General features: G+C 47.7%; 2 protein-coding genes across 3 annotated transcripts; both read left to right on the plus strand.

Moving 5' to 3' along the window:
* Positions 1-7,555: 7,555 nt before the first annotated feature.
* TAC3 (tachykinin precursor 3) lies at positions 7,556-14,074 on the plus strand. 2 transcript variants are annotated; one of them, XM_063694614.1, is made up of 8 exons: positions 7,556-7,710; positions 8,294-8,412; positions 10,422-10,515; positions 10,705-10,734; positions 11,218-11,271; positions 11,641-11,715; positions 11,802-11,959; positions 13,798-14,074. In XM_063694614.1, the coding sequence occupies exons 2-6, from the start codon at positions 8,299-8,301 to the stop codon at positions 11,712-11,714; spliced, it is 366 nt and encodes a 121-aa protein (XP_063550684.1). In that variant the 5' UTR covers positions 7,556-7,710; positions 8,294-8,298; the 3' UTR covers position 11,715; positions 11,802-11,959; positions 13,798-14,074. The 2 variants fall into 2 exon arrangements, with proteins under 2 accessions (XP_063550684.1, XP_004053453.1); XM_004053405.4 differs by lacking the exon at positions 11,802-11,959.
* A 3,464-nt stretch (positions 14,075-17,538) lies between these two features.
* ZBTB39 (zinc finger and BTB domain containing 39) lies at positions 17,539-25,255 on the plus strand. Its single transcript, XM_031016619.3, has 2 exons — positions 17,539-17,680; positions 19,123-25,255. Exon 2 carries the CDS (start codon positions 19,167-19,169, stop codon positions 21,303-21,305), a length of 2,139 nt encoding a protein of 712 aa, XP_030872479.2. The 5' UTR covers positions 17,539-17,680; positions 19,123-19,166; the 3' UTR covers positions 21,306-25,255.
* Positions 25,256-25,417: the final 162 nt, after the last annotated feature.

The following is a 25,417-nucleotide window of genomic DNA, read 5'->3' on the forward strand; positions in this document are numbered from 1 at the left end:
ACCCATTACAAATACTGGGCTGACGGATGGCTCTGGCTTTGCTTTTGCATCTCTGCTGTCTCATTCAGCAGCAGCATCTGGCTCTGGCTCTCGGCTCTGATCCTGGTTCTGACTCTCCCCTGGAGCTCTCTCCCTTGGGTGAGAAATAAGCAGATAATCTACCTCATCTGTGTGTGGTGTGAACAAGAGGCTTGAAAGGTCAGAGAAGAAGATGCCTGAACTGCAGGGAGACAGATTAGAGTGGGGAAAATGTAACTCTGAGGAAAAAAGGAAGCAATTAAGAGATCAAGGCCGGGGGCAGTGGCTCATGCCTGTAATCCCAACACTTTGGGAGGCTGAGGCGGGCGGACCATGAGGTCAGGAGTTCGAGACCAGTCTGGCCAACATAGTGAAACCCCGTCTCTACTAAAAATACAAAAAAATTAGCCAGGTATGGTGGTGTGCACCTGTAATCCCAGCTACTTGGGAGGCTGAGGCAGAAGAATTGCATGAACCCGGGAGGCAGAGGTTGCGGTGAGCCGAGATTGAACGATTGCACTCCAACCTGGGCAACAGTGTGAGACTCTGTCTCCAAAAAAAAAAAAAAAAAAAAAAAAAATCAAGGCCGGGGAGGGGGCAGGGGTGGCACAGCTATCGAGTTCTGTTCATCCTCTGTGAGATTACATCAGGAGGTATAAAAGAACTCTAGAAGGATGAAGCTAAGTCCAGCTGATTCAGGGTTCAAGAAGGATTGAGGTGGGAGAGGCATCATGACCACTGGTGAGGAGTGGAGGAAGGCCGACACTGGAGCTTTCTTTGCCCAACAGCAGAGGAGGGGTGTGACACTCTTGAGGACCAATGTAATGGCGCAGCTCCCTCTGGGAGGGGGAAAGGAGAGGACTGGAGGGATGCTAAACTGACCTTCTAACCTTCAGGGGCCTGAGTCTGGTTGTCCTAGGTGGGGAGGGGCGCCTGCCTGAAACTGTTTTAGCCCAGAAGTCAGGCCTGAAGGTTAAAGGGCAAGGAGCTGGTGGATGAACAAGGTGGGGAAAGAGGCCCAGGGTCCACATCTACTGAGCTGGACTCAGGCATGGGAATTGGTGTTGTGAGGGCCAAGACACTTGGCCTCCTAAAAGTTTGCTGAAAATCACTGACATGAGACTAATTGATTTATAGGAGAAAAGGTAGATAAATTTATTTAATATGTATATATGAGCACCTTTAGAATGAAGACCCAAAGATATAGGGGAAATTGCCAGTTATTTATTTATTTTTTTGGAGATGGAGTCTCACTGTGTCTCCCAGGCTAGAGTGCAGTGGCATGATCTCGGCTCACTGCAACCTCCGTCTGCTGGGTTCAAGCAATTCTCCTGCCTCATCCTCCTGAGCAGCTGTGACTACAGGCACGCACCACCACGTCCGGCTAATTTTTTGTATTTTTTAGTAGAGACAGGGTTTCACCATGCTGGCCAGGCTGGTCTTGAACTCCTGACCTTGTGATCCGCCCGCCTCGGCCTCCCAGAGTGCTGGGATTACAGGCGTGAGCCACCGCGCCCAGCCTGAAATCGCCAATTTTATGTTTATGTTTTACAAAGTATGGACAGCTGTGTAGAAATATGACTGGACAGAAGGACATGCTCTAATGTTAACAGACTGAGTGGGGAAACCCAGGAAGGCCTGTTGAGATTCCTCCTGGCCTCTCTCATTCCTTCCTTCTGGGTATGGGGCAGGACCCTCTCTGGAATGGGGAGATCTTAGGACCTAAGTCAAATAAGGTAGGTCAGATAATTTTTTATGGCCAGTTTTTACATACAGTAATTTTAGGTTTTATGGCTGGCTTTGGGGAAAAGAGGTCCTGGTTTTTATAGCTGGCTTTGGGGGAGAATGGGACCCAGCAACAGGAGGACAGGAGAGGGTCAGAGAAAAACTTCTGCTTCTGCGGCTGCTACTGAGGCCTTCATTTTAGGGTATTGTCTTCTGAGGCCCAGCATTCCTCGGTGTGAAAAATTTTAAAGAAATTTTATAGTCCAGAAATTGAGTTGGTGAATTGTCTTATAAGCCATGGAACTAGTCTCTTAGTCCTGAGAATAGGCCAGTCTAGTTAAATAGTTATTAGTTGTCTAATTAGTAATTAGTGTCTAATTTTAGGCAGTGTGTTGCAGATGGGCTTCCACCAAAGCCAGGCCTCTATATGATATGAGTAATCAGTTATTTAGTAAGAGGCATTTTTGTCTCAAAAAATAAATAAATAAAAATATATGAATAAATGAATGTATGTTTCTTATCAGACTACGTCTGTTCTATCATTAATTCCAGAAGGGAGGAGGGTCTGGTTCCCCCTTCCCATCATGGCCTGACCTAGTTTTCAGGTTAATTTTAGAACACACTTGGCTGTGAGGAGTGGTCCATTCAGATGGTTAGGGAGCTTTAGGATTTTACTTTTGGTTTACAAAGTAATGTGAATTAAACAGACATTTGAGTTAAAGTTTTTATTTTTTAATAAAATATTTGATTTAAGCACTTTTTTAACTGAATTAATTAGAGCTCTTTTATATATTTTGATAATGGAACATTACATACACAGGCACATATAAATATATAGACACATAAACAGAAGTAGAGCTTATAGATTTATACTTTTTTTTTTTTTTTAATGAGACAGGTTCTCCTTCTGTCACCTAGGCTGGAGTGCAGTGGTGCCATCACAGCTCACTGCAGCCTCGACCTCCAAGGCTCAAGCAATCCTTCCACCTGACTGGCTAGCTGGGACTACAGGCACATGGCACCATGCCTGGCTAATTCATGTATTTTTTGTAGATATGGGGAGTTTTACCATCTTGCCCAGGCTGGTCTTGAACTCCTGGGCTCAAGCAATTTTCCTGACTTGACCTCCCAAAGTGTTGGAATTACAGGCATGAGGCACTATGCCAGACCAGATTTTTTATTTGTCAGTTTCTAGGTAGTTTTCCCCAACTTCAGACTATCAATTTTTAAATTATCTGTTTTATGTCTTAATTATTAACTAGGCAAATCTAAACTTGTATCTCTAAGACATGACTTTTAGATGAAATAAGGTAGAAAATGTATATTTCAAAGGCATAGAATTTAGATCTAAATAAAGGTAAAGTTATCTAAATTTTAAGCCATTGTCTTTTCTATTCTAAAAGGTTTTGGAGGTTTGGGTGTAGAGAGGGAGATGCCTTTACAAATGGAGTTTTTGTTGTTGTTGTTGTTTTTGTTTTGAGACGGAGTCTTGCTCTGTCACCCAGAGTCTCGATCTGTCACCCAGGCTGGAGTGCAGTGGCACGATCTCCGCTCACTGCAACCTCTGCCTCCCGGGTTCAAGTGATTCTCCTACCTCAACCTCCTGAGTAGTGGGGATTACAGCTGTGTGCCACCAGGCCCAGCTAATTTTTGTATTTTTAGTAGAGACCGGGTTTCACCATGCTGGCCAGGCTGATCTCGAACTCCCAACCTCAGGTGATCCGCTCACCTTGGCCTCCCAAAGTGCTGGGATAACAGGCATGAGCCACTGCACCTGGCCTTTTCTGAGTTTTTTAAGGAGTCTAAGTCATTAGAAGTCTTTTCTAGATTTTTAAAAAATGTGGTATTGAAGATGGCAAAGAGGAAGGAGGAATAGGGTGGAGTAAAAGTAAATGGGAGGATAGTTTTTAAGAAAGGAAGTGAATAGAGACATCAAACACATTTAAAAAAAAAGATTTTAGTCTACCGAACAAAATTTTTTAAAATAGGATTTAAAGAGAAAACACAGGAAGGCTTTAAAAATATACACGTAGCTTGAATATTAGCTTTTAATTAAGCTGACTTCTAACCATGGAGCTCTTTAACAAAAATTCTTTTAAATTTCTCTCTCTCCGCCTTTAAAACTTTTTGTAGAGATGGGGTTTTGCCCTGTTACCCAGGCTGGTCTCAAGTCCGGGCAACTTCTGGGCTGAAGTGATCTGCCGGTCTCAGCCTCCCAAGTGATAGGATTACAGGTGTGAGCCACTGCGACTCACCTTAAATCTCTTGTTACCAGATTTTAGTTGGGACAAATGCTGATGTTTTAAAAGTCACATAAATATTAAGCCAAAAAGGACTGATTTCTGATTAGGAAGGAAACCCTAAGCCACGGTGGGAATTTTAATTATTAAACTGTAAAATGGAGCAGCCTCCATTGTTAATTTTGTATGGAATCCAAAGTGGCAGTTTGAGTGTAATTGTTTTAGGTCAGGTTTTTGTGCTTTAATTTAATCAAGACAATTTTTAAGGATAGCTGTGACACTATTATGTGTCCTTTTAATTTGATCTATCAATTCTTTAGAACAAGTAATTTTTTTAAATTTAGGAATTTTAGTCTAAAGGATTTATCTTTTGGCCATTGACAATTAGAATTTTTAATGGGGTATTTAATTCCAATAGCAACTTAATCCAAAGGTTTCTTTATGTCAAAGAAAACAGAAGCCCAGGAGGGATGAGACCTTGTAAGACAAAACTCCCCTAGGAGCTTGGAATGTTTGAAAAGACATGTGTTGGGCTCCCAATCTTTTCATACTGGCTGTGATGTTACCTGAAAAATCACATCCTTTGGATGGTGGAGACCAAGCGGGAATATCCCCGTCTAGTCACGTCATGCTCTCAAGGACATGAGACAAGAGGGAAACCTCTCACCCTGTTTTTATTTCAGGGACTGGCAGCAAAGTTTGTCATAACAGAAGTCAGCATAACCAGAACCACGAAACTGACCAGTTTGCAGGGCCAGTTCAAACAGTGGGTTGCAGGCCTGTTCTACCCTAGGGTACCCCTCCTTATGACAGAACACCAAAAGACAAGACAAAAACGAAGGAAAACGGCAACAACAAAAAAGCTATTTCTGAAGGGAATGAGGTCAAACAATATGAATACTTATACCACAAAGTACTAAAAAATATATCAGACTCACTATACCAAGGTTAGTCACACACAAAACCTGTTCTCTCATTAATCTTACATTTGGAAAGGAAAAGGGAAACAATGATTTTTACTGTCCACTCATCCAGAGTCCACAGAGAGAGAGAGGAAAACTGGAAAACTGGGAGTCTGGCAGGAAATTCTCACTCCTCTGCTGGCTTGCCAGGTTCCTGTATTTCCTTCTCTGTGGCTTCCAGAAAAGCACAATATCTTTGGTGGTCTTATTTGTGATGCCAAACTGTGGTCTTGGTCCCCTAAAGTTTCAGTGAAAATCACTGACATGAAGCAGATTAATAGGGAAAAAGGCATACAAATTTATTAAATACGAATGGGAGCCTTTAGAATGAAGCCTTGAAGCTATAGGGGAAATTGTCTATTTTTATGTTTAGATTTAACAAAGTATGGACAGCTGTGTAGAAATATGACTGGACAGAAAGGGCATGATCTAATGTTAACAGACTGAGTGGTGAAACCCAGCAAGGCCTGTCTGTTGAGATTCCTCCTAGCCTCTCTCATTCCTTCCTTCTGGGTGTGGGGCAGGACCCTCTCTGGAATGGAGGTTTTATGACCTAAGTCAAATAACGTAGGTCAGATAATTTTTTTTTTTTTTTTTTTGAGCTGGAGTCTCTCTGTCAACAGGCTGGAGTGCAGTGGCGTGACCTTGGCTCACTGAAACCTCCGCCCCCTGGGTTCAAGCCATTCTCCTGCCTCAGCCTCCTGAGTGGCTGGGATTACAGGGGTGTGCCACCACACCCAGCTAATTTTTGTATTTTTAGTAGAGACAGGGTTTCACCTTGTTGGTCAGGCTGGTCTCAAATTCCTGACCTTGTGATCCACCTGCCTCGGCCTCCCAAAGTGCTAGGATTACAGGCGTGAGCCACTGTGCCCGGCCTTTTTTTTTTTTTTTTTTTTTTTAGAAAGTTGTATTTTGGGCTTTTTAACTAGCTTGTTTTTTAATTAGATTATTGCCTTTAGGGTGGAGCCCTTTAATAAAAAGGGGGAAGAAAACATAGGTTTTAGGGCCTCATATTTAAATGGGTAAAGCAGGCATAGCTGGAAGGCAGAATACAGATCCCCCCTAATCAAGGATCTCATTTTTATATTGAATCCTAGGCCCCCCAAAAGAGGGAAATGTCATGGGCCGAGACGTGTGGCATTTTTATCGAGTGCTCCACTGTAAAGATGCTCCCTCAAGGCTGGCAGGCAGCCCAGTGCCGATTAGCCCACTCTGTGCTTAGTCTTTTTTTTTTTTTTTTTTTTTTTGAGGTGGAGTCTTGCTCTGTTGCCCAGGCTGGAGTGCAATGGCGTGATCTCGGCTCAATGCAATCTCTGTCTCGTGGGTTCAAGCGATTCTCCTGCCTCAGCCTCCCAAGTAGCTGGGATTACAGGCACCCGCCACTATGCTCAGCTAATTTTTTGTATTTTTAGTAGAGATGGGGTTTCAACATGTTGCCCAGGCTGGTCTCGAACTTCTGACCCCAAGTGATCCGCCCACCTCGGCCTCCCAAAGTGCTGGGATTACAGGCGTGAGCCACCGTGCCTGGCGTGCTTAGCCTATTTTTAATGGGAGTTTCATCCTCAACGGTGAGTGCTTTCACTGTCTTTAGGTGCCCCAGACCATGTTTTTAAAAATTTAAATGCACGAAGAAATAAGTAGCCCTGTATAGTAGTAATACTTTTTTGTGAATAACTGTCATAAGTCATCTCTAAAACTGTATTTTTTATCTAGTTATTATTTATGACTAGCTATATGTCTAGTTTTTTAAATAATACAAAGTAATTTATTTTTGGCATCCTCAAAAACCAAAGAGATTAGGTAATGTAGTGTAGAAGAGAGCAGAGCTTTAGACCTGAGAAGAATCTGCCCATGACTCGTGAAACTCCACAACAAAAGTAGGAGACCCCAAAAAAGGGGTGAGTGTCATCTTTTCTGAATTTTTTTTTTTTTAGATGGAGTCTTGCTCTGCCACCAGGCTGGAGTGCAGTGGTGCAATCTCGGCTCAGCCTCCCGAGTAGCTGGGATTACAGGCACGCGCCACCATGCCCAGCTAATTTTTGTATTTTTAGTAGAGACAGCATTTCACCATGTTGGCCAGGATGGTCTCGATCTCTTGACCTCGTGATCCGCCCGCCTCGGCCTCCCAAAGTGCTGGGATTACAGGCATGAGCCACTGCACTCGGCCGGTCAGATAATTTTTTTGGCCAGTTTTTACATAGAGTAATTTTAGGTTTTATGGCTGGCTTTGGGGCAAAGGGGTTCTGGTTTTTATAGCTGGTCTTGGGGGAGAATGGAACCGAGTGACGAGAGGACAAGAGAGGGTCAGAGAAAAACTTCTGCTTCTGAGGCGGCTATTGAGGCCTTCATTTTGGGGTATTGTCCTCTAAGCCCCAGCAGTGTCAAACTGTACACAAACCATACACAGCAGCCAGCTCGGGTGCTGTTAGGAAATGGTCTCACTGCTGGGTCTGTGGGGTATGTGTGTGTCTGGGTGTGTGGCTACTGTCTGCATCCTCCTCCCCCCTACAGCCTCCCCGCCTCCCCTCCAGCCACCCTGGGATTGGTGACTCTCAGCCCCTCCCCTCAGCTCCCCTAGACCCTCCCAGAGCCTTTATCAGGGAGCTGGGACTGAGTGACTGCAGCCTTCCTAGATCCCCTCCACTCGGTTTCTCTCTTTGCAGGAGCACCGGCAGCACCAGTGTGTGAGGGGAGCAGGCAGCGGTCCTAGCCAGTTCCTTGATCCTGCCAGACCACCCAGCCCCCAGCACAGAGCTGCTCCACAGGTAGGCGAGTGGGAGAATGCTGGATGGACCAGAGCTGGCACCAGGGGACAGGAGCCAGCGTCAGGAGGGAATAAAGCAGATGGCAGCCTCTGATAGGGGAGCAGGGGACTGGGAAGGTGAGCACAAAGCACCTGTAGGGCCGAGAGCTGGTTGGTGTTTGGAGCCTGTGGCTACAGACTCATTCTTTCATACCAGAAAGTTTTTGCCTAAGTCTTGGGATTATTAGTACTGGAAAATAGCATCCAGGATCCCTCCTCCAGCGGACTGAGGAAACAGACCAATCCATGTCCTACAAATCTATCATCTTTCTTGGGAGCTAGAGTCCCCCTGGCACCACTATAGCATTGCACATCTCCTGGGGAGATATCTGATGGGGGAGCCGGGAAACTAAGCCCAAGGGCTGTACCCCCTTCTCAGAAATACTTTCCACCCTCTCTCCAGACCAGGGCTTGGACAGTGGAGTTGGGGGCTGGGGAAGCAGGGTCAAGCCAAGCTGCTGGTAATGAATGTCTCTTGTGTCTTCACCCATGCTGTATCTTCCTCTTCTCTCCTTTACCTGAGTCCTGTCCCTTTGCTCTCTCAGGCACCATGAGGATCATGCTGCTATTCACAGCCATCCTGGCCTTCAGCCTAGCTCAGAGCTTTGGGGCTGTCTGTAAGGAGCCACAGGAGGAGGTGGTTCCTGGCGGGGGCCGCAGCAAGGTAAGTCTCCCCTGGCAGAGTACTGGGGACATCACGGGAACTTGGGACTCTGCCTGTCTGGACATCTGTAGTGAGGAAACTGGGGTGGGTGGGTTGTCCGTCAGAGGGCATTTTGCCTCCCTTTGGATTTCTTTGTTTCTCTGGTCCTTTCATGTTCCCACTGTCTCCAGGTGTGTTTGTGTCTCTGTATCTCTGCATGTCTTTGACACCTTGTACATAAAAGGTGCCCTACAAATATGTTGTTTGGTGGGTTGATTGATGGGAGACTTGGTGATTGGATGGTACTGTGAGGGTGAGCTAGGGTGGTCTAAGGCTCTCTATGGTCTACCTCAGGTCCCTTTGCAAGGGACAGATCTCTTCTATTTCCTGGATGGTATGAAACAGTCAGAATTTCTTTCCCAAATGGCTATTTGTGTGCTATTTTACCTATCAGTTATGTGTATTGTTTTATTTTCAAAATGCAGATAAATTCCCTTATCTTTTGCTCATCCACCCCCAGTAACCTCAGGTGCTTCTAAGATCCCAACCCCTTCCTTCTTCTCTTTTCTCCCTTGCCCGCCTCTATCCTCTGCTTAGTCAGGATAGGAAAACAACAACAGCAAAAAAACCAGATTGAGCCTCGATTTCCACAGTTCCTTTACGAAAAAGAATAGGAATTGTCAGGGTAGGGGTACAGGGGGAGGATAGGGAGGAAGTCTTTTCAAGGTTTTGAAATGACAGCAATTACATCGGTACAAATGCTTTTAAGATGATTGCGGGTGGGACTTATTACAAATTCAATGTGTGAAGTTTAACTGCCTCTTCAGCTCAAATCTGTTTAGCATCTCATTACAGGAGGTGGGCAGAGTATTCGACAATTTGGGAAAAGTGGCTGCCTGAACACCACATGCTGGGCCAAGGGAGTTATCACCAGGGCAGCCTTGCAGGTGGCAGCAGTTGTGCCATATCCAAAAGGCCAGAACCGTTAAAAAAAAACACCCAGGGGAGTGCCAAGTATGGGCTGGACACCCTTTGGAGCCACAAAGTTCCAGCCCAGGATAGTTAGAGTATCTGAGTTCTTCTGAGACAAACTTGTTTCAAGATCTTGGCCAATGAGATGTCCCCTCTGCCCCTCTTGGTCAATGAATGAGAGGGATTGCCATCCTACCCCTTCTCCTTGAGAGTCTGTGAGGATGAGGGAAATTGGGGCAGGAAGAGGGTAGTACATAGGTGTGCCTAGGCAACTGGGTTGGTATGTGTGGGGGTGTGTTCTGTGTAAATGCACTTCTGTGTGTGCACAACAGCCGAAGGATGCCTGGGTTCTGGAAAGAGAGGCACTGCCGAGACTTGAGATTTGGGATGAAAATCTCCAGCCATGATCATTGTTATTGTCTCTCTGCAGCTGCAATTAACTGGCTGTGTGGTGTGTGCCCACCACCCTGCTGTACGCAAGTTGCTAAAAAAAAAAAAAAAATCACAGGGACAATCAAGAGCCCGTGCTGGGCAACAGCTCTAGAACTTGGGATTCAGTTGTGGAGAGAAGAAGACGTGCCTTCTGAGCATGTTGCCTTCCTGGAATTCTAGACCTAGGGCCAAAAGGGAGAGGGAGAGAAAACTAGAGGCGGAAAGCTATGGAGAATAGAGAAAGAGGCGGTGGAAAACAGGGAGAGAAACATCCATGGACATCGTGCAGAGTGGGGGAATCACAGGTGCAGATGTGTGCCTCCAACCTCACCATGCATGTGAATCACCTGGGGGGCTGCTTAAAATGCAGATTCTGTCTCAGGAGGTCTGGGGTAGGAAAAAGAACCTGCATTTCTAACAGGCTCTGTGTAGTGCTGGTGTTGCTGTTGGTCCACAGGTCACTCCTGGAGCACCTACTTCTCGTCCAGTGTGAACCAGAGGAAACTCTGAAAGAAATAGGGTGTCGGATTCAGGATGGGCTCAGGAAGAGGCTGTTTCTTGTGGGAAAAGGATGAGTGGGTCCGGGTGGGAGCCTCCTGCCTCAGCCCTCTTTGTTTCTTCCCTAGAGGGATCCGGATCTCTACCAGCTGCTCCAGAGACTCTTCAAAAGCCACTCATCTCTGGAGGGATTGCTCAAAGCCCTGAGCCAGGCTAGCACAGGTAGGAGGCGGCCCTAGGGGAGAGGGGAATGAGGGGCAGGATTCTGAAGATAAGAGGCCTGGGAGATCCTTTCAGATGGGAGAGAGATGGGGGATAGCTTAGTGAATCGGTGAGGGTTGTGATCTGAACCCCGCTCTCATCACTTTCCAACTTCACTCCCCATTTAGACATCTGTTCTTGGTTTCACAGATCCTAAGGAATCAACATCTCCCGAGAAACGTAAGTACCCTCTTCTCCCTCCCTATCTCTTGCCACTTGCCCAGAGCTCTGTGGGGCATTGGGCCCAGGGGCCATTTTGTCCAGCCCCTTCTCACCTGGTACAAACAATATGCCAGCTCCCAGTGCTCAGCCAACCTTTCCTGAAAGGGAGAGGCCATCCAGAACTAGGAGGAAGCTGGTGTGTGGGGCATGGTGGGCTCTCCCTCTGCTGGCTGGTCCTTGGAAAACAAGGGGATCTCTTCGTGGCCCTGAAAATTCCAAATCAGGCACCTGCTAGAGCAGAAAATTCTTGAAATGTGGAGGAAGGAAAGGTGGGCAGAGAGAGTGGGTTTAGGGGAGGCACTTGCTAACTGTGAGGAGTCATGCTTTGACAAGAAAAAGGAACAGAGACCAGAAACCCAGTCTCAGAAGTGTTGACCCATGTCTGGGGAGATGCTTCACTTTCTCATCATCACTGCTGACAATGTTGGCCCTTTTCTGCAGGTGACATGCATGACTTCTTTGTGGGACTTATGGGCAAGAGGAGCGTCCAGCCAGGTAGGAGTGTGTGGAGGTACAGTGGAAGGGCTTAGGGTACTGGCAGAGTATGACAGAAGTCACGTGCCTCATATTTGTCACCAGAGGGAAAGACAGGACCTTTCTTACCTTCAGTGAGGGTTCCTCGACCCATTCATCCCAATCAGCTTGGATCCAAAGGAAAGCCTTCCCTGGGAACAGAGGAACTGAGACCTTTATAAGGTAGTCCTGTTGCAGCTGGGAGGAAGGATAGGGAGACTCTGCTTCCTCCCCAGTCTCCCAACTCTGTCTTTGAACACTGCCCTTCATAGCCAGCCCTTTGCTGTTGGATCAGGGTGTAGTTCACGTTCAGAAAGATCCCTCTTACTTACACTGTTCACTTTACCCTAGACTCTCCTACGGATGTGAATCAAGAGAACGTCCCCAGCTTTGGCATCCTCAAGTATCCCCCGAGAGCAGAATAAGGTAAGGATTGTTCATTAGAGAGGGGAGAGGGGACTGGGGAGGGGGCTGTGGGGGTTGCCAGCTGTGCATTTCCTCCCATGCTACAGGTATTAAAGCTCATAGATTTGCCCTGAAATACATTGCCAGTGCCCAGCACACTGTCGACCAAACACAAAGACACTTAGAGGCATGTGTGTTTGTACACATCCCCCGTCTTTCATCTCTTTCCTCTGGATCATGGACGGCAGCTGACTATTGAGCAGGAGTGAGTGTTGGGAGATGAGGAGAGAGGGGCTTCCCCGATGGGCAATTTCTGTTGTTTGGACTTCATTCTTTTGTAATCTATGCAAAAAGATGGAGAAATTATTATCTGGTAATTACAAATACCACAACCAATTCACAGGCAAGCATTTGCCTCCCAGGCAGGCTGAGCCTTTCAGATCACTCAGAATCCTGGGTTACGGGGTCCAGAGGGTAGTCATACACAAGGATGATTCAGGAAGAAATGCAAGGAACTCTGAAATCTAATGGGGATTAGCAGGAAACCATATCTGAATCTCTCTTTAGCATAATGAATAAGAGCATGGCCTGAATGTGAATCCTGGATCTGCCACTCTCTGTATCTTTTTGGCCAAGGTACATACCCTCCTGTGCTTCAGTTTCCTCATCTGAAAAATGAAAGTGATAATAATATCTCACAGGGTTGTGGTTTTGAGGATTGAGTATAGGTAAAGTGTTCAGAACAGTGCCGGGTGCACAGTGCTGTGTGCCAATTTTATGATAATTGTCCCAGTTTGGGAGGTATGGGGGATGTCCTAATGTTTCCCCTGACTGGCTCTGTCTGGACCCCAGGCCTGAGTGGGCTGACAGATTCCTCACTTGGTATGCGAGTGTAAGAGTCCCCCAGGGAAGTGTCTAGTCAAAACACGAACCTTCCGCCTTGACACTGTCTTCCCACACACAGCAAGAGCAGCTCCACCAATGGCTTTCTTTTCACTAGCTTCCAAAGAATTGGGGTGGAGGGAGTGAAAAGGAGAGGGAGAGGGATTGGGAAGGCTCGTAATCATGGAGAGCCTCCTGCTTTTCTCCCTGTGTCCCTGTTACCCATACTCACTGGTCTCAAGGTGGCACGCCCAAGACCCAAGGAGCTGGTGCTTGATGATGCTGCCTGTGCATGGATTCCTGGGACCAGAGACTGAGTCTGGCCCCCCATTTAGTGTTGGGTGAGAGGGCACAAAGAGCTATAATAACTGTAACTTGCTGATTACGTGGTAGTTACTGTATCATTTTGCTCTCATTAGATGGTTATTTCAGTCCTGCCGACGGCCAGATAATTATACGAGCAGCTATATCTGGATGACATACTCTCCTCCAGCGTTATGCACTGGCCATAAAGATAATTACAGTGCAATTTTGCTATAGTATTTTATACAAATGGCAAAAACAAGTGCATTGTGGAAATCTACTTTTAATGCTTGTTTGTGCATCCAGGCTCTTTCAGAGGGACCCATAATTGCAGCCTTCATAATCTTACCACTGAGGGAGCATTCCCAACCTGTTAGGTGTCAGGCAGAATAGGACATAAGGTTTCTGGGAGCTGGCATTTAAAGATTAGATGAGATGGATCAACACAGATCATTGTATCATCTGATTTCATTCATGTGAAACTGTAAGTAATCCCTGGGCCTGTGCTTCCTCTGGGAGGTTTCTGGGAAGAGGAGGAACTGGATAAGGCAGGGGGGACATTCATAGTAGGGCACCTTGGGCAGGGCTGTGTGTATGTCCGGCTCATGGCGGTGCTAGGATGGCATGAACTTGGTTCCTACATCTTTGGTCCACATGGGCCCCACTGGCCATGCACACAGGTGTATAGAGAATGTAAATATGGCAGCTGGGAAGGTGCAAGTACCTGCGGCTAGGAGAGTTCCATCCTCAGGCCCAGAGCCTGGAGGGCAGGCTGAGGGTCAAGACTCTTGTTCTTTCCTCTCTCACAGACACCTCTCCCCTTCTCTCCTGCTGCCCCAGCAGGTTTTCAGTGGGACTTTTTTACAGGACATAAGATGTGATTTCAGTGTGGTTTTTTTTTTTTTTTTTTGTCCTCAGTACTCCACTTCCGGACTCCTGGACTGCATCAGGAAGACCTCTTTCCCTGTCCCAATCCCCAGGTGCGCACACTCCTGTTACCCTTTCTCTTCCCTGTTCTTGTAACATTCTTGTGCTTTGACTCCTTCTCTATCTTTTCTACCTGACCCTGGTGTGGAAACTTCATAGTGAATATCCCCAATCCCAATGGGCATTGACTGTAGAATACCCTAGAGTTCCTGTAGTGTCCTACATTAAAAATATAATGTCTCTCTCTACTCCTCAACAATAAAGGATTTTTGCATATGAATGATGTGGTGTGTGTGTTTACTTGTTTGGTTAGTGGGTTTTTCTGTTCCTTGACTCCTCCAGCTACATGGTAAATACACACATACTTATGATACACACACTTCATATTTAAATGTAAATAACTTTACATATCTTTTTGTATATATCTATTTCCTGAACAGTGCCTTACACAGTGCTTTGCACAATGAGTATCAGATTTATTTAGTGATTAAAATAAATACACTAATTTGGAAGATGGTTTCTAACACACAAAGATTTTTACAGACCAGTTTTAGATAAAGAAAAAACAGGCCGGGCCCGGTGGCTCACGCCTGTAATCCCAGCACTTTGGGAGGCCGAGGCGGGTGGATCACGAGGTCAGGAGGTCGAGACCAGCCTGACCAACATGGTGAAACCCCATCTCTACTAAAAATACAAAAATTAGCCGGGCATGGTGGTGCATGCCTGTAATTCCAGCTAGTTGGGAGGCTGAGGCAGGAGACTCGTTTGAACCCAGGAGGCGGGGGTTGCAGTGAGCCGAGATCACGCCACTGCACTCCAGCCTGGGCAACAAGAGCAAAAAACTCTGTCTCGAAACAAAACAAACAAACAAAAAAACAATAAAAAAAGAAAAAGAAAAAGAAAAAATATATTCAGAATGACTTGTATTACTAGGATGGGCCTGGGAGATATTCATTCCTGAATCTAACCCTACTTATTTAGAGAAGGAGGTGGGGATCAAGGCTGTGCGGAGACCCAGCCACAGAGGAGGACAAATCTATGACCCTATACCATTTTTGTGTCTCCAAATGCTGAGCCTGGGTTCTGTGACAGATCCTGGGGATGAAATGATGACTCATACACAGAGTTTACAGTTTAGCAGGGCTGTGGACAAGCAAACAGAACTTGATCCAGCTAGGATGGAGTGTGGACAGGGAAGTTACTACCGAGGCCAAGAAAGAGAGGAGCAGATATCTTCACCGTTAACTGGCTGCCTTAGTTATTATAAAGGGAAAACATTTATCTCCGACTCCTCTCTAAAGTGCCTGTTACCAGCTCCTGCAGCTCTGACTTAACAGTCCCCAGAATGTGTAAGGCACTTACATGTGGTATGCATGGGTATGGATGTCTTTTATTAATCTATGATGTCAACTATCACCCGCCATCCTAAGGGGGGTTCTGTACCCTAATGGAACAGCCAGTGAAATCCTCAGGCTCCTTATCTTAGCCTGGTGCAGGGGCCTTGGTTATGCCCCTGAATTGCACTGATAAAACATCAACACATAGATTTCCCAAGGCAGTGTAAGGACACGGCCACAGAGCCAGAGGCCACTTCCTGCAGTCCTTTCATTCTAGTGAAAATTCTATCTTCCTACAGCCTGACTTGGGGCCACTTTGGAATGACAGCTGTATAGTGGGGGGCGGGAAAAGGAGGGAATACTCACCCTAGTATTACTTATGTCAGCTTTATAGCCAGAGGTCAAAGAATGCCCCCACCCCAGAGCCTAGACCCTTTTTCCAGTGAGTCATCTCTTTGACTTTTCAAAATTATCTATCTATAGGGCTTAAAACTGGGGACACTTTTGCAGAGTCTAGGGGCTTTCTTTGGGTCATGAAAGCTACAAGAGTTGGTTCTGCTCAGACTTGGTGGGAGTTAGGCTTATAGGCTGAGATGAGACAATTGCTTTGCAAGTAGGAACATTAAGTGCAGAAAGATTGCTCTCTAGTGGGACTGACAAAAATTGCAGTACTGGGGACTCCAGAAAAAAATGAAGACAAATGTTAAGTTAGATTCCTGTGTTTGTACTTGAAGAGTGTGTGAAGGGATCCTGACCCTCCCTTTCCTGTTGTAAAATAGTTGATGCCTAAAGAGATCTGGTCCACAAGACCTTGACTAAATTCCTGGCCCTTTCTTCTCCATTTAACTTTGTATATGTTTGTTATTGTGACTATATGGTGATTTACTTTAAAAAGACTTCAGTATAAGTGGTATATACTTTCACCTGCGTCTTTTGAATGATTTGTTTTCATGTGAAGTTTATTGGGGTCAACCCTCCAGAGATGGCTGGGGCAGTTGGTTAGAAAGACTGAACAGGCCCAGGCCCTTGCAAGCCCAGCAGCCCTCTGTCTCCAGAGTCATGCTGGAGGTCTGGACCTGCTGGCTGTGTGATATTCCACTTTAGGGAGACTCAGTCACCTTGCACAACTGTGAGAGCTGGGCCTGCCATTGAAACATTGTGTCAACCTCTAAGTGACCCTTTCACTAGATGGTAAAGTGAGATGCCTCATCCCCAAACTATAAGAACAGTTGTATGGCTGTTTTTGTATCTCCTGGCTAACAAATGTTACATGTTTGGCAGCATTTGGTATAGTGCTTGCTTTCAGTATAGTCTACCACCAGTTAATGAGGTTGTGGAAAGGAGGACACACAATCTCCCAAATTCATCAAGAGAATGGACAATTGCTGAATGGCCAAACTGGCTCAGATCTGTTGGCAACATTCAGTGTGTCCCTTCCTTTCCACTTATCCATCAAGGAATTACTGAATCCTACCATGCGCCTGTCCTGGGAGTTTGTCCTTGGCTGCAAGCTATTTTCAGGCAGTGACTGGGATGGGATGGGAGAGAGGATGAAACTGAAGGGTCTTGGAGCCTAAGAGCTTCCTCTGTACTGAGGGAGGGAGGGTGACATGACCAAGACTTCTAATGTCTTTGGTGGTGGTGGGTGGGGCAGGCAGTGTAGGTGGTTTTGGTTTGATGACAATTCTTGGGCAGGAGCATTTGAAAAGATGATTTGGGAGAAGGGTGGGGAGGAAGAGTGATCGAGTTCTACACAGAGTTGGGGAGGGCAGGCTTCAGGAAACAGGCCTGGGGTGCCAAAGTACAGTGAGATCCGGTGACTTTCTTCATTTGGCCACCTAGGTGGAAGGAGGGACAGCAGTGGATTATCAGAAGGGTCCAGTAGTAGCGGTCTAGCCCTCAAGTGCTCCTTCATTCATTCAAGCAGGCTTAATGTAATAAGCACTTATTGTGCCAGGAAGTGTGGTAAGGGTCAGTGTGGACATGCGGCCGTGTGCAAAGCCACAGATCCCTGCCTTCAGGAAGCCCACAGCCTAGTGGAGGAGATATATAGTAATCAAACAATCTTACAACATTTTGTAAAATGCCCATAGTAGATGTTCTGAGGAGAAGCTTTTGGAACTGTGAGCGTAGAACAGGGGAGGTTAAGAGAGTTTGGATAGGGTTTTTCACTCTTCAGGCACCAAGTCCCGCGCACAGTGGATGGGCGCTTAGAAAAAGCCAGCCTGGGGACTTGGAAGCCCCTGCACCCCTCGCGCGGGTCCTGGCCCCGGCCCCGCCGTGGGGGGGCGCTGCCACCTCCCGGGCGGCGGGGGGCGCTGCGGCCGGGCGGCGGGGGGCGCTGCCTCCTCCGGGACGGCGGGGGGCGCTGCGGGCCGGGCGGCGGGGGCGGCCCGGGCCGGTGCGGCGAGCCGCGCGGCGGATGGAGAGTCTGGCCGCGGCCGGCGGCGCCGCCTCCTCGTCGGGCCGGGCACGGCGGGCCGGGGCCTTTGTGTGAAGCGGCGGCGGCGATGGTGCTCGGGGCCCCGCAGAGCCGGGTAAGCGCGGCCAGGCCGAGGGCTGCCCCTGGCCGAAGCCCGACCTCCGGCCCGGCATTTATCTCGCTCTTGCTGGGGTCCCTCTTGCCCGCTCCCTTCGGCCGGACCCATCCTCCCCGCCCGCGCGCCGACCCCGGCCGGCCCCGCCGCCCCTCGCTTGGCCCCTTATTCAGTCCCATGCCCCCAACAGGCTCACCCGGGTGAGCCCTGCGCTGTTTGTGGAGGGACTGAGGCTCTCGTTGTCTCCAGAGGGAGCGCCCCAGCCGATGCAGCGCCCTTCTCTCCCAGATGCGACTCCGGAGGGGAGACCGCGGCGCCCGGGGATTGTTGGGGTGTCCTTGGAAGTTCCCAGCTTCCCCCTCTCCCACCCTCCACTCTGGCTGCCCAGTGCTCCGACCCGCCGATCGTTCAGGGGTGGCACCAGGGCCCGGGAGATGCTTGGCCGGTACCCCACAATACTTAGACGCTTCCTGGGCCCCAGAAAAAGTTGGGAGTTGTTAGAATCTGGAGAGATGGAGAAAGGGGCTGTGTTGGGCAGAGTTGTGAGACTGAACAGGGATGCAAGTAGCTCTTCTTCCTTAGTCGTGCAGGAGTCAGAAAGGGCAGAAAGTGGTAGTGAACAAGTCTCTAGGAGTCTTACCTGTATAATTAGAAGTCTTTCTTGCGGCATCAAGTAAATCTGTTAGTGCAGGGACAACAAAATATAAACCCCGAAAAGGGTGGCGAAAAAGAATACAACATATTAAAGTAATATTAAATACTACCACAGTTGTGTTCTACTTTGCTTTACTGTGCATTCTGAGTGTTTTAACTTCACAGAATACAGGGACTGTGATGAAGCAATATCTGGAGGGGCTCTGGGTTATCGAAAGGCCAGAGAGCGGGTATGTAGTATAGGCAGAGAGAGATGGGGATTCAAGAACGTGAGATTTATTTGGAGATTATTGAGAGGCTGAAGACACAGCAATGACAAAGCTAAAAAACGGAACTACCTTATATGTTCCTCAGTAGCTAGTGGAGCTTTGATAGTTGTGTTCAAGCATGTGCATGGTATTTGGCATCATGAGGGAAAAGAATATGCTCAATGAATTAGGAAAGCTTGTATTTGGGAGGAAATTAATAGGAGAAAAATTTGATCCAGTGGCTCTGATAATGAAGTATAAGATTGTGTCTGAGGGAATGCCTCTGGTTCATCTCTAGGCACCAGCTTAAGACCAAAGCTATCAGATTGTCATCAGTTCTTTTGGTTTTTGTCATAACTCTGAGTATATACAGGGGGAGATGTCATTGCCTTGTCATAATGGAGGAACTCTCCATGCCAGTTTACTCCTGATCCCTACATGGGGCTTGGAAGCATTCAGAGTGGTGGTATTTTCTCCTGCATAGCCCCTCTTTTGCACGGATGTGTTTGGCCATCCATCTTTTTCTCTTGCTGTCCACAGATTAACTGTGCTGATAAGGAGGTAATTTCATAGGAGCTGCTAAGATGGGCATGAGGATCAAACTGCAAAGCACCAACCACCCCAACAACCTGCTGAAGGAACTCAACAAGTGCCGGCTCTCAGAGACCATGTGCGACGTCACCATTGTGGTGGGGAGCCGCTCCTTCCCGGCCCACAAGGCTGTGCTGGCCTGTGCAGCTGGCTACTTCCAGAACCTCTTCCTGAATACTGGGCTTGATGCTGCCAGGACCTATGTGGTGGACTTCATCACCCCTGCCAACTTTGAGAAGGTTCTGAGCTTTGTCTACACTTCAGAACTCTTCACAGACCTGATCAATGTTGGGGTCATCTACGAGGTGGCTGAGCGTCTGGGTATGGAGGACCTCCTCCAGGCCTGTCACTCTACCTTTCCTGATCTGGAGAGCACTGCCAGGGCCAAGACCCTGACCAGCACCAGTGAGAGCCACTCTGGTACCCTGAGTTGTCCTTCGGCAGAACCTGCCCATCCCCTTGGAGAACTCCGAGGTGGTGGGGACCACCTTGGTGCTGATAGAAACTATGTGTTGCCCAGTGATGCTGGAGGGAGCTATAAAGAGGAAGAGAAGAATATTGCCAGTGACGCTAACCATAGCCTGCATCTGCCGCAACCGCCACCACCACCGCCAAAGACAGAAGACCATGACACCCCTGCTCCCTTCACGTCCATTCCTAGCATGATGACCCAGCCAGTCCTAGGCACTGTCAGCACGGGCATCCAGACCAGCACGAGCTCCTGCCAGCCATACAAAGTTCAAAGCAATGGAGACTTCAGTAAAAACAGCTTCCTCACCCCTGACAATGCAGTAGACATTACCACTGGGACCAACTCCTGTCTGAGCAATAGTGAGCACTCCAAAGATCCCGGCTTTGGGCAGATGGATGAGCTCCAGCTCGAGGACCTGGGGGATGATGACTTGCAGTTTGAAGACCCTGCTGAGGATATAGGCACAACTGAGGAGGTGATTGAGCTGAGTGATGACAGTGAGGATGAGCTGACTTTTGGAGAGAATGACAATCGGGAGAATAAGGCCATGCCCTGCCAGGTGTGCAAGAAAGTTCTAGAGCCCAACATTCAACTGATCCGGCAGCATGCTCGGGACCACGTGGACCTGCTGACGGGCAACTGCAAGGTCTGCGAGACCCACTTCCAGGACCGAAACTCCCGGGTAACTCATGTCCTGTCCCACATTGGTATTTTCCTTTTCTCCTGCGACATGTGTGAAACTAAGTTCTTTACCCAGTGGCAGCTGACCCTTCACCGACGGGATGGAATATTTGAGAACAACATCACTGTCCACCCCAACGATCCCCTGCCAGGGAAGCTGGGTCTCTTTTCAGGGGCAGCCTCCCCAGAGCTGAAATGCGCTGCCTGTGGGAAAGTATTGGCCAAAGATTTCCATGTGGTCCGGGGCCACATCCTTGACCATCTAAACTTGAAGGGCCAGGCCTGCAGTGTCTGCGACCAGCGTCACCTTAACCTCTGCAGCCTCATGTGGCACACGCTGTCCCATCTCGGCATCTCAGTCTTCTCCTGTTCTGTCTGTGCCAACAGCTTTGTGGACTGGCATCTTCTAGAGAAGCACATGGCTGTGCACCAAAGTCTGGAAGACGCCCTCTTCCACTGCCGCTTGTGCAGCCAGAGCTTCAAGTCAGAGGCTGCCTATCGCTACCACGTCAGCCAGCACAAATGCAACAGTGGCCTTGATGCACGGCCTGGTTTTGGGCTGCAGCACCCAGCTCTCCAGAAGCGGAAGCTGCCAGCAGAGGAGTTTCTGAGTGAAGAGCTGGCGCTGCAGGGCCAACCTGGGAACAGCAAGTATAGCTGCAAGGTCTGTGGCAAAAGATTTGCCCACACAAGTGAATTCAACTACCACCGGCGGATCCACACGGGGGAGAAGCCATACCAATGTAAGGTGTGCCACAAGTTCTTTCGAGGCCGCTCGACCATCAAATGCCACCTAAAGACACACTCGGGGGCCCTCATGTACCGCTGCACAGTTTGTGGGCACTACAGTTCCACCCTTAACCTCATGAGCAAACATGTTGGTGTGCACAAAGGCAGCCTTCCCCCTGACTTCACCATCGAGCAGACCTTCATGTACATCATCCATTCCAAAGAGGCGGATAAGAACCCGGACAGTTGACTGGGTCCCGGCAGAGCCACGGGGAGCTCCCAAGCAGCAGCCAGGATGCTGATATCTAAGAGGTGTTGGTCCCTCCCCAGCTGAAGTTATAATTTTGCCTTGGTAGGAATTCTGTTCTGTGTTGTGTTTAAAGAAGAAAAGAAGAAGAAATAGCACATAAGCTGTTACTGTTGTTGAGAAGCAACAGCCCTATCACATTTACCTCCATAGCTGTTCTTGCCCATGCAGGGCTGTGGTTTTCATTCTTTTGAGGCTGGTTTTGGGATCTAGTCAAGCAGTTGGTGTCCACTAGACCCCCTTCCCCAGCCTCTCTAGTTTTAGTTTACTGATAGGTTTTATGCTGCTAAGAATCCAACCAACAGCCTCACTTAACAGAGGAGGTAAAGGGAGGTTTTCACTGTGGGTGTTACTGCAGGCCTCCAACTGGGATGACCAGCTATGAGAAAGATTTTGGGAATGTGGTCATTCAGAAAAGACAGGTCAGCAGGGCAGTCCCCTCAGGTTCCAGCCCTCAGCAGGGACGAGATATCAGGGATGTTGGTGTCTGCTTATCTACAGCCCTAATCTGCTGATTGAACAGTGAAAATCTTTTGGCAGCTAGATCCATACTAGGCACAGAGCTTTCTATTTAGGTCAGAAAGCTTTGGGATGAATCCCTGCCAGCCAGAAGGGGTGTCCTGCAGTGCCACCAGAAGTGGCAGCCTGGATGGACAGGAGAGGTTTCTCTTTTCTCCTCATTTCCAAAGAAACAGGATTTTATGGAGTGATGGCCCAGGACGTCCGGCCTTCTGTGGGGCAGAGAGGATAGGGAACCACTTTGATATAGTCATCTGTTTTGGCCACTTCTGTTGGCCATGAGTGTCTTGGTGGAGAGGTGGGGATGGATGTCTCTAACAGCAGCAGCCTTGCCTTAATTTATATCTGGTCTCCCGTCCAGAAGTGTTTGGCCCGTGGTGTAGATGAGCTGACTCCATGAAGTGGTGGAGTGGCAGACCGCGAGCCCTTCAGGATTAAAGGGACCTGAGTAACTGGTGGTGTGTAGCAGGGTGTGCGTTCTGACTGTCTGTCCTAGTCGGGTAACCTGTTGTTTACTTTGTGCTAACAGTGCCGGAGCTTTGTCAGCTCACCTTTGACCTGCTGGAATTTATCCTGATCTGTCGTTGCCATCACCTCCAGGGGGCGCTATTGGATGGCAGCTGGTTCAGGCCCTCCGTGGGTGGCTGCAGAGTGTGCCGGCACAGCCCACGCAGCTGGTTAGCTCCACTCTTACTTGGTTTTCTAAGGGGCTTTGCCCAAAGAAGTCTTGAGGGATAGGGCCCTCGATCTTGCATACTTGCGAGGTGCCACCTCAGTAGCTCATACTACCTCACCCTGCTCAGGTGAGCTCTGGGAGTCCCTGGCCTCAGCCCTGACACTGCCCCTGGTGGGATTCAGCAACACCCCGGGCTGTTTCACAAGCAAGTGGTTTTCATTAACTCACAAAGCCTTTTTGGACATTAATATTTATTTATTTTTGTTTTTGTATACACATTACCCAGCATCTCTTTTGTATAAGAGACTTTAGGAAAATGAGTTTCTCCCCAGCAAGTAGCCATATTCCAGAGAACAGCCTTGACCAGAGATGTGGAGAACCAGGGGATATAACTAAGGGAAGACGTGTCAAGCCCTTAAGCAAATTCTTCTTCTCCAGATTGTCTCTAGCATAATAAACCCAGGGAACACTTTAGGCCATGGGTGTATGTTCTATAAAGTTCGGGACAGTTAAATTCCAGGCCTTTCATCCCCCTTCCTTCCTGTGATGGAGTAGATTGGGGACAGGGTTGAGGGGAACAAGTGACATGAATGACATATTTGCACAGTTTGGAAGCCTCCTGTCTTTATTTATATTGAGATGTCAGACAAACCAAAGCTCCATCCTTGTTGGACCTGCTGCTTCTCCCCAGCCCTGAACTGATAAAGCCTCAGAGTTGGAGTGCCTGGCTCTCTGGTGGGGTGACCATTAGATGAAGGGACTTGTACAGTGGCCAGTTTAAAGGTCCACCATTGACCATCTAAACCCACCTTGTTCAGTGTCCCCTGAGGACATCCTCATCAGGAAAGCAGTGTTGAGACTCTTCATTGCTGACTGGCTTCTCCCTTTCTTACTCACACTGACCATTAGAATTTAAGAAGGAAGTGTGTAACAGACTACAGTCAAGTGTCTGCTACATTTTCAAGCATGAGCAATCCCTCCCAGACTGTTGGTGAGGACTGATTTTTGAAATGCTGGTGTGAGAGAGGTGGTAATTACAGGAACCAGCCGAGTGGCTGAGAGCAGATAAATGTGCTGGAGAAACCTTTTTCCTTAACAGAGGGCATCATGGATGCTGGGTGGTCTGCGTACTTAACCTGAAACTGTGAAGTTTTCCCTTTTTGCCAGTAAACCAAAAAGCAGATCCTTGAAACTTTGCCCTTGAAACACGAAACAGAAAACTGCATCCCCTGATCCCCCGGGGGCTGATCAAATTGATCAGGGTGGCCCAGTTGGTCCCAGTCAGATACGTCATAGGATCAGTAGCTCATGAGATTTGTTGACCAAACCCTCTCCCTGTTGGTGACCCCTGTATTCACACCTGAACTTCCCGTTTCCCCCCACCCCACCAAAGTCATGTCTGCTTCCTCTGCCTCCAGCTCACCCTCTTCTGAATGGTTTTGCTTGAAACACTATATTGTGGCAGAGGGCACCCTGGGATACCTGGTAGAAGGTATTCGTTTTATTTTGCATTTTTAATTGTTTTGACTTTCTGTTCATTTGATTTTGTTGTTCCCTCTCTCCTGGAACCTAGTTTAGTACTCTCTTCTGTGTTACTCTGAAGTTCTGTTTAAGCCTTGAACATCCTCTTCTCCCATTTTCTTGGAATGTACTCAGGACCAGCTACATCATTTGTGGAGCCCTCTTATTCATAAATTATTAAGAATTTCAAGGTGGTGATCATAGAGCATTAAACCAAATATGAGGCCATTCCCAACTTGTTTTCCGAGGGGAAAATGGTAATACTTGTGTGGCACCCGGGGTTAAACAGCAGAGGCTCCATGTGGCCAGAGGCAGAGATTAGTATCCTGGCACTCCAGTGACCCACTGGTGACTCACTGATGCCACAGCACCCGCTAGGAAGCTCTGCTAAACCTTAGTATTTGGTCCTAAATTTTATGACTCCATGGAGTTCCCATAGTCCATGGCTAGTTAGGAAGAAAGGAGGTGGGATAAGGGTCAGGCCCAGGTGACCCCTAAGAACCAGGAGATGGGTAAAAGTTTTTTTTTATATTCTACTTTTCTGATCTGTGAGTACCTGTTTGTCTCCAGGCCAAACCTTCGGGCTTAAATATCTTTTTCCTAGACAGGTTTTTGCTAGTATTGAATATTCTTCTTCCTCTGGCCTCCTTCTGTGCCCCTTTCCCCAAGCCCAAGACTGCTTAACTTCCAAAGCAAATTCTAGATAGACACTGTATTTATTGGTATGGGAGTGGGCTCTATGGGGTGGTCTGCACCCATCTGGGACTCTTTTCCCTAAATCCTGCACCAAATGAGTCAGGAGGCAGGGTGCACAGCATTAGTTTCAATGTGGTTATGCATCATAAGCTTAACATCAGAATGAAAATGAAACTCGATTTTGATGTTTCTTTAAAACCCTTCCCCTGTCCAATCCACTCGCCGCCCCCACCTTGAATAGCTAAAGTCTCTTATGAAACAGAGAAGAGTTGTTGACGTCTAACTCCTTCCATTAAATTAATAAGTACTGACCTCCTAATATTTAAGTGTTTACTATCTATTGCTGTAAAGTTTTGTATATTTTGTAAACTTTTTTCCCCAAATAGTAGATGTCTAAAATCATTGTACATCTGATTCTTTTATATTCCATTGTTCAGCACAAAGTGTGGTTTTTATTTAGAATAAAAAAAGAAATTTGAAATGAGAGTTCTCTTCCTACCTACTATGAATATGCTCATACCTGGAGTTCAGAATATCTGGGCTCATCACCCTTTCAGCAGCACATTTCTGCCCAGCAGATGCCAGAATTCTTTCAGGTAGCACATTTTCCTTTCCTGTAGCTGGAATTCCCCAGGATTAACTT

The sequence above is a fragment of the Gorilla gorilla genome, chromosome 10, assembly GCF_029281585.2.
Source record: "Gorilla gorilla gorilla isolate KB3781 chromosome 10, NHGRI_mGorGor1-v2.1_pri, whole genome shotgun sequence".
Lineage (NCBI taxonomy): Eukaryota > Metazoa > Chordata > Mammalia > Primates > Hominidae > Gorilla > Gorilla gorilla.